The 11,078-nt window shown below is 46.7% G+C and overlaps 1 protein-coding gene across 1 annotated transcript in view; it reads left to right on the forward strand.

The window, feature by feature from the left end:
- Positions 1–11,078, forward strand: part of CSMD2 (CUB and Sushi multiple domains 2) — a 641,557-nt gene that overhangs the window by 586,815 nt on the left and 43,664 nt on the right. Inside the window, exons 54-56 of the mRNA XM_024765304.1 lie at positions 1,268–1,441; positions 3,056–3,229; positions 9,147–9,320. Coding sequence (XP_024621072.1) covers positions 1,268–1,441; positions 3,056–3,229; positions 9,147–9,320 — 522 coding nt within the window. The remainder of the gene's footprint in view (positions 1–1,267; positions 1,442–3,055; positions 3,230–9,146; positions 9,321–11,078) is intronic.

Raw genomic sequence — 11,078 nt, forward strand, 5'->3', positions numbered from 1 at the left:
GAATGAATATAACGCAAGGGACCAGGCCACCTATGTGTGCCTGCCTCTTCTCCACTGTTTGTTTTTCTTTGGTTCTTTAAGATAGTTTCAAAGGTCAGGGTTCCTGGGAAGCACCTCTGAGATGGAGATTTGTTCGGGAATGCCCTTGGGATCACCACCTGGGGAAGGGAAGGGGAGGGGAGAGTGAGGGGAGGCAAGAGGAGGAGAAGAAGTGGGGCTGGGAAGATGGAGAAGGTGATCTCTGATGCAGTATCAGAGAAGGCCTCAGCTGACCCTGCAAAGAGCTCTGAATCTTGGTGGCCCTTCAGATTGTCACAAGTTAGGGCAGGAGGACTTTATACTTCCACACTGACCAAACACTGGGTGCAGGCTGCCCCAGGAAGAGAGCATGACCTTAGGTGGGAGGACTCTTTAACCAAGGCAGTCTGAAGAGGGCTCGCAGCAAGGGGCTGTTTGCCAGCAGCTGGGGGAAGAAGTCCTTCAGTCCTAAAAGGGCGTCTGAGTGGGTCCTCACAGCATCCACCAGTAGGGATATTCTGATGCTATTTACTGAATCAGTAAAGATGTGATAGAGGAAGTAAGTGTTTGTGAAGGGACAGAAGGAGATCACTTATCAGGGCACAGGGGGACATTTGAGACTGGGTATCTTCCCAACACCTATGACCCAAGACACTGTTACCTTTGTTCATCCGAGTCCAGACTCCGAAGTGGAACCATGTATGTGACAGAGTAGGAGTCACGAGCGTGGCACAGCTTCCTTACAATGAAGGCGCCACGTCTCAGTGCAGCCAGGGGCCGTCCGCAGTGCTCTGTGGAGAACGAGTGTAGGGCTGCTTCTGGGCTCGGCAGAGAGCACAAGGGGAGTGCCTGGCAGTGTCCGCCCTGGACGCCGAGGGGCACACCACAGAGTCGCCATCTCTCTGGCGCCGTGGTTCCTAACAAGGGTGCACATCCAAAACCCCTGAGGAGTTTTGGTTTTCTTTAATACACACGCTTGGGCCATATCTCCAGAGATTGTGAATCGTGGGTCCAGAGTGCAGCCTGGACATTTTTGAAGCTCCTTGGGTGCTTCTGGGGACACCTCCAGTTAAGAATCACGGGCCCAGCGTAACAGCACAGCAGTCATGGTGGCGACCCGTATTCTGGTCAAGAGTCCCATTAGAGTAGGTTAAACAGATCTTATTTTTGTCATTATTCTTGCTAATCAGAAGCAGCACATGTCCCGTCTCTCAGGGCTGGCTTCCTGAGCATTTTGTGGTCTTTATAGTCATCTCCTGTGGAGAGCTCCCCATCCCGCCCAATGGGCACCGCATCGGAACCCTATCCGTCTATGGAGCGACGGCCATCTTCTCCTGCAACTCCGGGTACACGCTGGTGGGCTCCAGGGTGCGAGAGTGCATGGCCAACGGGCTCTGGAGTGGCTCCGAAGTCCGCTGCCTCGGTAAGTGACTTCCCTGGACCTCTCCTGTCCCTTTTTCCCTCCTCAGGACAGGTTAGATCTTTCCAAAGCTGCATTCCAATCTTTGAACTGTACTGTTTTACCTACTGTCATAAAATGCTTAATCCAAACAGCTATTGGCATCTACCATAGCAAAAACCCTGAACAAGCTTCCCTTGGAGCGCCCAAACGAATGAGAAGAACTTCAAGTCTGAGGAGACAAGCCTTTGAAGGGCTCTCCTTCTGATCAAAAAGACACCCCCTTCTTATTGGCCCTTGTATGATGGGTGAAGCCCCAGTCTCCACCTCCAGGGACACTTTACAGAGACACATTCCTGCAGCACACCTAAAATACCATTTATATTATTGGTTTTTCCGTAAGATCTTAGGGGAAAACCCAGACGAACTTTTTGACCAACCCAATATGTATCAGCAAATTTTACATACATATGTATACAAAAATACAATATTATATGTACTATATTATATAATAAATAAATATTTTTGTCATTAGCTTGTTTTATGACAAAGATATGTCAGTGTATGACAAAAGCATAAAAAGCAACCTGGCTTACAGAGGACAGAGTTATCATTTCCCCCATGGTTAATCCAGTCCCTGCCTAAACATTAGATACTAAAGTTCTCTCTTCTCTCACACCTTTCTTGGACCCCTCAACTCCAAAGGAGGGTCCCAGCTACACAGACCCAACAGCATAGATTGGACGGTGTGTTCCAGAGTAAACAGTACTGCCCTCCCCCTGTCTCAGGCCTCTGTTAGAGACACAGTCATGAGTTATTTCCACACAGAGCCAAAAAATGCTAGTGGAAACATGAGAAATACACTCTACCTAAACCCCATTTTAAAAACATAACTCACCTAGGTTTATATTATCTGTGTTCCTTGCCACTCAGGAAAGAAGGTTGAATTTAGCTGAGCCACCTGGTCTGACATGGTTATTTTCAACACGACCAGACTTTTTAAATTCCTTTTCAAATTCTTTTCCCATTTAGGTTGTTACGTAATATTGAGCAGAGTTCCCTGTGCTATACAGTAGGTCCTTGTTGGTTATCCATTTAGAATATAGCAGTGTGTACACATCAATCCCAAACTCCCTAACTATCCCCCCACCCCCATCCCTTTCCCCGCTGGTAACTATAAGTCCGTTCTGTCAGTCTGTTAGTCTGTTTCTGTTTTGTAAATAAGCTCATTCACAGCTAGGCTTTGACTGCCTTAATGAGACCACGGTGCCCTCCATGCAGTCGATGCTCTGGAAATGCTGGCTGATGAGAAAAAGAGGGGGACGTTCCCAGAGGCAGGGCAGTAACAGCGATCATTTCTCACCCGTGTACAGACACAGAAACTAAAGCTCAGAGATGGGTAGCCATTTGGAATGCAACCTTGGGATTTGGGGTTGCCAGGTCTTCAGCACCACTTCTATCACGTCTAGGATTCCTGAAGTCAGTCCTGGATGCTGCAGTCAGGGGGAGGCGGGAAAAACGATGGGTGGTCCTTTTCCCCACCGTCCATGTCTCCCCCTCCCCTCATTTGACCAAGTTCCACCTTATTTTCTATAAGCTCCTCTTCAAGTTACTCTCTTTCCCCACATCCCACCAAAGCTGGACACTGCGGGACCCCTGAGCCCATCGTCAACGGGCAAATCAATGGGGAGAACTACAACTACCGGGGCAGCGTGGTGTACCAGTGCAACGCCGGCTTCCGCCTGATCGGCATGTCTGTGCGCATCTGCCAGCAGGATCACCACTGGTCAGGCAAGACCCCTTTCTGTGTGCGTAAGTATGGTACCCACTCTCCCTAGTCACGGGCTCAGGTGCAACGTGGACTTTCTCTTGTGTTGTCTTGATTAGGTTAGCTAGAGGGTTTTGTATGTTTTGTTAATGTTTTTCAAAGACAATAATTATATCTGTTGTTTTCAGTTTTCTGCATCATTAACTATTGCTTTCACCTTTATTATTTTCTTCCTTGTGATTAACTTCTTTGTTCATTTTCTTGCTTTTGAATTAGGAATTTAGTTCATTTATTTTCAGTCTTTCGTTTTTATTGATTATTATGGATGTAAGTGTTTAAGGCTGTAAAATTTCTTCTGGTCACTGCTCTAATCATACCCCACAGATTATAAAAATTAGGGTTTTATTATTTCTCAGAAATTCTGTAATTTTGATATTAATTCCCCCTTTCGCCTAGAAGTTTTTTTTAATAAAAGAGTGTGTGGTTTTTATTTCCAGATGGAAGGACCTTTTGGATTTTTACATTGATATTCATTTCTAATTGATTGCACTGTATATAATATTTCTACTTCATGGAATTTACTGAGGCTTCCTTTGTGGCCTGATATTTGATCAGTTGTTATGAATGTTCCATGTGCATTTGAGAAGAAAGTGTATTAGTGTGTTAAGTTCTATGTATAATCGTAAGACGTGCCTTATTGATTTTGTTGTTTATGTCTTCTGTATGCTTACTTCGATTTTTGTCCACCTGACCTGTTTTGTTCTGAAATTTGTGTTTCAAAGTTTTCTTTTATTAGTATTCCTCTATTTTTTCTTACATTTCCCATAGTTTCTGTTATGTAACAGTAATTGCTTTATTTGGTACATAGATATTCATAACTATTATATCTACATTGCAAATTGTGGTTTTAGCCTTTAAAAAAATCTTCATATCACTTTTAGTATTTTCTAGTTTGAATTGTACTGTGTCTAATACTAATGGGCTTATGCCCGCTACTCTCATCCTTTGCCCATTTGCCTGGTATACCTTTAACCACCCTTTATTTTAGACTTTCTGAATCACTTAAATTAGATGTGTCTGTTATATACATCATAGAGTTGGGCCTTGCCTTCTGAGCCAGTTTGAAGATCTTTTTCTTTTAATAGGTTAGTCAAATTCATTCACATATATTGTTATAACTTATATGTTTGGTTTCAATTCTGTCATGTTTAATTATTATGTGTAAAATATAATACACATATTTCTTTCTTTCTCTGTATGATGTGTTCTCTTTGCTTTTTTTGCTTTCCTTTTTTTCTTTTTTCATTTGATATTTAGGAAAGGTTGTTAACTTGTATGTCCCTTTCCTGTAATCAGTGCATTGACATACCAGGATCCTTTTTCAATAGGTTCACATTTAAGATAGACTTTCTCTTTCTAGCAGTGACTTTAGATCAATATTCCCCAGCTCCCCTCCTCTCCTCTCCTCTCCATACAGCCTTGCTCTCTACAAAGGCTTGCGACAGAAGCATGAGAAATAGTTCTCTCTGGGTTTAGTGTTTATTTTTCTACTTACACGTAACTTAAGTTTACAGCATTGTCTGTCTTCTATTTATGCTGCAGGCCTGTACTTTCTACAGTTTTATTTCTTCTTCTTGTCAGTCTGCATTTTTGGGATTTAGATGGCCACTGTTTATTCTCAGTTGCCTGGAAGTAATTTGGAAAATTTTTCACTTTCTAAAGTTCCATAAAGTGAGCCTTTATATAAAGTGCAGGTTTTGTTCTTAATTTTTGTAAGGCAGGTTTTTGTTTTTAATTCTTTTTCATTTGGTTTTTCATATATGAGGTGGAACAATGAAATAATGAGCCTTAACAAGCAATGCATGAAAACTAGTCTTAATAGTTTCTTAAGTATTAAGAAATGCTTTACAGAAAGGAAGGTTTACAGAAAGGAAGACCTATCTATATTCAGTCAGCCTTCTAGATGTGTCTAAACAAAACATGTTTGGTTTAATCCAGGAAATGCAGATTCAAATGCCTTTAGGAAATTGACACAGAACATGTGTGAAAAGGTTTGGGTTACCAATAAGGAATGTTGGAGTCTGAAAAAATGGAGTATGTCTGCCGAACCTAAGATACTTAATTTTGCACCTGGTCCTTACGGAAAGGCAATATAGTAAAGCATTTGGACACTTGGACCCTGGACCTAGATTGCCTGGGTTCAAGTTCCAGATCTACCACTATATAGCATGTGGCTTTAGGCAAGTTAGCTTATCTCACTAGGTCTCTTTCCTCATCTATGAAAAGCAGGTACCTCAGAGACTATTGCGAGGATTAATCAATAGTGTGAAATGGTCAGATGCTGCTGTTGCTGTTGTGATGAGAGTGTGATGGTGGCGGTGATGCCGCCGCCCTGTCACATCACAGAATCCAGGATCTCTTGTACCAAGCTCCATTCTCTCCTGGAGCTCAGAGTTTTAGGAAGTATCTGGAGTAGGACGGCAAGAGTAATAGAACAAGTGATTGCTCTGTGGCACGTACTGTGTTAGCTGCCATCACCTATGGACTCAAGGTTTATGATATCAACCAGACTCTCAGAACTTTCCAGCCGCCCATCTACATTTCCTCAGTCAGCTCCCTTGTCCATTCCACACAATTTCACAGCTAATTCACAATTTCACCTCCTTTCTGAACACCCGTATTCTATTTGTCAGCAAATAACAAATAGTGAAGATGTCCTGAAAGCAGAGAAGCTAGGTTTAGAACTCAGACGAGCCACTTAGAAACTGTGCCTCTTGAACAAGTCCCCAGACTCCTCTGAAACTCTCTTTTCCTATGAGGATAACGATGGTGCCCTACCTCAGGGGGTTGTGAGGATTAAATGAAATAATGCATATAGACCCCAATAATTATTAGCTAATCATATAATCTCACTTTCTACTGTGCAGAGAAAATAGAAGCCATCAGGTAATAACCCCTTCCACTTCCTGCTTCCCTGGCTCGCACGTCTGTCCTTGTCCCTTCCCTCCCATCTAGAAGGAGGCCCAAGGCTAATCCCTCCATGGGTCTCTGGACCTCCTTCCCTTCTGCCTTCCTAGTAAGCTTAGTCTGTTTTCAGTTCTCTCCTCTGAACTGTGGACCTTCCATTTCTATTAATTTCCCTCAGCCTGTAAGACCGAATTCAAGAAACCTTTCCTTAGTACCTACTTTGTGCCAGGTGCTGTGTTAGGTGTTGTGGGTAAAGATGAATTGAATGTGCCGTAGTCTCGGCCCTCAGGAAATCTGGGTCCAGTGGTGCATGTGCTCGAGGTCCAGTTAAGCCCCAGTCCAGCAGAACTCCTCTTTTCCTTCCCAGTGGTGTGTTCTCCTTCTCCCTTTGCGCCTGTATTCGTCAGGGCTCTCCAGAGAAACAGAGCCCTCTGGGCCATCTGACGAGTCTTGAACTCTCCCCATGGGTCTGCGACACTCCCACCTCCTGTGAGCTTGATTTACTGCTTTGCTGACCACCCCTCCGTGTCCTTTGCGGGCATTTCGGTCAATCTGCAGCTCAGAAGCTGGTACTCCTCCCAAAGGTTTTACTCCTCAGCCCTCTTCTCTCACTCTATACAAGTGGTTATTTTAGCCTTTGGGGACATGACCCTTTGTGAGTCTGGTGAGAAAATGGATCCTCTCCCAAGCTGATCGCAAACACCCAATATTTTGCATATAATTTGAGGGGATTCACAGACCCTATGAAGCTTACCTCCATTCTCCCACCACTTCGCTAACCTGGCAAAGTCCTGCTCAGCCTTGAGACCCAGCTCAGAGGGCATGCCATGCCCTCTGTGGACCCTCCTTAACCACTCCCTCCCTAGCAGAGGGTAGGTGCCCCTCCTGGGCACTGGCCTGTCTCGGTACCAGCCATGGTGTTGTGACAGCCTGCATCCCTGCCTGCTCTCCTACTGGGCTGAGAAGTGAGCCCCCTGAGCTCCTTGCATATCATCAGTATGTAGCAGAGTGTCTCGCACTTAGTGCGCGGTAAGCATTTAATGAAGAGCAAACGTATGAATCTGTTTTTAAAGCAACCCTGTTAATGCATATTGAAATCCTTACTTTACAGATAGAGGAGCTGAGGCGTAGAGCGAGTTGTCCAAAGGAAGGAAGAGACAGAGCTGAACTATAAACCCTGGGTTGCTGGCCTCCTAGTGCATTCTCGTCCCACCACACCGGGCAGTCTTGAACCCCTGTAGTCCGTTATAACAGCACGCCTCTGCCCAGCTCTCTCTGCTAGAGTCAGGGATGCTACCGTTGGGATTTACCTAAGAGAATGGTTCCAGAAAGACAGCAGACGTGACCACAGCCAAAAGTGGGTCCTACTTGGCCTTGTTCCCCAACCCCCGTTCATACCATTTGGGTCTGGGGTGGGGTCCTCATAAATCCAAGTGTTGGGCTAAGAAAGCATTCCCCATGGCTCCTCAACCGCTCACAGCTAAAAATCCAGAACCAAGGGAGAGGCCTCAAAGCCATCAAGTGGGAGTTCAACCCAAAGGGACTAGGTACCAGGCAGGCACTAAACAGAACTAGGGATGAGGGAGCAGAGCAGAAGCCAGGCATCCATCCATTCATGGCTCACTCATTTGTTCATTCACTCAGCAAATATTTATCAAGCTCTTCCTGTATGTCAGGCACTGATACATACACAAAAGATAGAGCAAGGAGCGAAGCAGAGTCCCTGTCCCAGGGAGCTTCCATTCAGGTAGAGGGAGACAGGCAATGAACACACGAGGAAGTACATGCAGAGTGTGCCAGCTGCTATGGAGAAAAGCAGGGCAGGGCTAGGGGGCTGGGCAGTACTGGGGAGGTTGTTTATCTGGTCGTAAGGGAAGGCCTCTCTGCTAGTGACATCTGAGGGGGCACCGGAGGATATGAGTGCAGGAACCAAGGGATGTTCCAGCCAAGAGGAAAGCAAGTACATAGGCTCTGGGGCAGGAACTTGCTTGTTCAAGAAAACTCGAAGAGACCAGCGCCACTGGGTGGAGTGAACACCACTACTGGGAGGAAGGGGGGAAAGCCTGAGCCCTACAAGCACCAGGACACTCTTCCTTCCCTGCCCAGGGTTGAACAAATTACAAAAGGAAACAGTCATGGGTGGAAGACAAAATATCACTTTTATTCCTGATAAAGACTAAGTTGGAACCCATAGCTTAATGTGAGAGCCAAGTGGAATCTGCTAAATAAACCCCAGAACGGGGTGGATTCACACACAGTCAGAGGCAGCACTGCACTGGGGCGGGCATCGCTCCATTGCTGGGGAGAGCCTGTCTCTGGAGGAGTGGGGCAGAGCAGCACTGCCCACAGGCCGCCGGGTCCCAAGAGGAGAAAGGCAGGGCTGAGCCTTTATTCTTCCCAAATTGCACGATGCGCCGTTCCACGTTACCCGGGGCAGAGTAAGGAAGAGAGCAGAGAAAGGCCAGGAAGTACATGAATTGAACTCCCTTCACGTGGAAGGAGTGGGGGAAGGGTTGTGCCCCCACTAAGAGCTCTGGTTCCCACTGGTCTGTCACAGTGACCAGTCCCTCCACGCAGGCATGGTTAGTATTGACTCTGGCTCCGTCCAGATTGGCCCAGGAACTAGGCTGGGTCTGCATGACATGAGGGGTAGTCACCAGTGTATCTGGCGAAGAAGAGTGGAGTTGGGGAGCCAGGGGATAAGGGAGAGGAAACGAGGCGGGAGGGACAGAGAACAACGCTGTGAACCTAACACCCTGTGGAAGTCCAAGAATGACTTCTCTCGTGTTGTCCAAGCAGTGGACATGCCTTCAAAGAAAAGGCAATGTCCACATGCTGATTTCAGGGAAGCAGAATTTTGCAGCAAAAGAGACTAAAGTTAGACCTAAGGCTGAACTTCACTGATGGGTATGAGAAACGCCAGGTGAGGAGAGGATGGACTTTGGGGGATATGGAATAACAGGAGGGCTTACCTCTCTTCTGTTCTGATTACAGCGATTACCTGTGGACACCCAGGCAACCCAATGAACGGCCTCACCCAGGGCAACCAGTTCAACCTCAACGATGTGGTCAAGTTTGTTTGCAACCCTGGGTATGTGGCTGAGGGGGCTGCTCGGTCCCAATGCCTGGCCAGCGGGCAGTGGAGCGACGTGCTGCCCACCTGCCGAAGTGAGTCACCCTTCTTCTCCTCTCCCCCACCCCCAGTACCTCTGCCATCTGTGGTCTGTGACCCACAAGCGGAAGCCAGTGGATTCCATTGTGGTGCTACTTTGACCAAATGGGGAAGACTTGGGACAGAAAAGAACCATAAATGGGGGCTTTCTCAACCCCTAGATACAGCCACGTCAAATTTCTTCACTGGTTATGTAAAGAAAGCAAAGGACGTTCATCTTTCAAAATAGAAATGGAAAACCATCTTCTGTTTACATTTCGTAGACCCAGTAATTCACCATTATCATATAGAGCCCCATTCTTGATGAAAGAAAAAAAAACCCACAAGGGTGCAAATGAAAAATAAAAAGCCAACAGTCTAGGGGTTGGGGTGAAGGGGGAGGGAAGAAATGAAACCACGGACTCAAGAGGCAGACTCTGCGTAGAGGATATTCCAGCCCCATTCGGTCTATTTAGGAAATAGCTTCTAAAGCTTTCAAAGACTGCTCACAGCAATGAAGGGCAGTGGAGCTGTCTGCCTCCACCCAAGAGTGGCCTGGCAGGCTAGCTGAGGTTTGAATGGAGAGTCAGACAGAGTGAACAGTGCGCGAGTCCAGCCCTGGTCTGGAGGTTGATCAAGTCTTCACAGCTGTAAGGTGTGAGGGCTGAGACTCCCTCGGATGACGGCTCCTCCTCGCGGTGTTTGGGGGTGCACGGCGATTGGCTGCGCAGTGTGTCACAAGTCATTTGTAACTGATATTAAAGAACCAAATTTTTCAAATGATGTTTTAAAATCATTAAAGATACATTCCCAGCTAACCTTAAAATAACATTCCTCTCAACATTTCAAGGTGCCATTTTGAGTGAGACTAGGTTCTAGGGAACACAGGGGTAATTGTCGTGACCTTGAGTTGACCTTCCTTCCATCACCTATCCAGGCAGGAAGGAGCTGAGAACTGATGCTTTGGGGTGTTGTTATCCCATTACCCCCTTCTCCTCAAGAACTGTGCTGTCTCCCCAACACAAGGTCCTGTCCTGTAACTTCAGCTCCCCCTGTCCCAGCCCCTTCCTGGGGTGCTGTACTCAAGAGCCGATCTTGAAAACAGACGGCTGGGGTAAAATCCTTAGAAATGATGGCCTCTGCTCCTTCTCCCCACCAGCCTATTCTCTACTCTGACAGAGTGACCTGCCTAAAATGCAAATCTGATCAAGTCACTCCATGTTTAAAACACCTTCAGAGACTTCCCACTGCCCTTAAGATAATAATAGTCTCCTCTGCTGGTTTAATGGGGCCCACAGACCTGGCCCAGCCTCCTGTCCAGCCCACTCTTCTCCACTTCGTCCACCCCCAGCCTCAGCTCTGCGTTGGGTCCCAGCCACACTGAACCTCTTCCGGAGTCCTCACACAGTGCCCTGTGCCCATAAACCCCCCAGGGCACCAGACACAGTTTCCTCCAATGCATTCTTCTCTGTCCCCTCCCACCCTCTCTTTGTCTGGGTGATTTCTACCCAGTCATCAAGAGCCTCCTTCTGGGAAGCCTTTCCTGCTCCACCCCCTGCACGGGGCTAGATGCTCTGCTTTGTGCTTGCGGAACATTCTCTGCTGTCCCTATCAGAGCACTTATCAAACAGGATAATTGTTCATTTGTCCCTTTCTCTCTAGACCAGTAGTTCTCAATTGGGGATGATTTCACCCGCTCCCCTGTCCCAACAGGGGACAGATGTCGGAAGACCTTTTTGGTTGTCACAACTGGAGGGTTTCTATTGGCATCTAGT

This window comes from Neophocaena asiaeorientalis, unplaced genomic scaffold (genome assembly GCF_003031525.2).
Source record: "Neophocaena asiaeorientalis asiaeorientalis breed wild unplaced genomic scaffold, Neophocaena_asiaeorientalis_V1.1 scaffold409, whole genome shotgun sequence".
Classification (NCBI taxonomy): domain Eukaryota; kingdom Metazoa; phylum Chordata; class Mammalia; order Artiodactyla; family Phocoenidae; genus Neophocaena; species Neophocaena asiaeorientalis.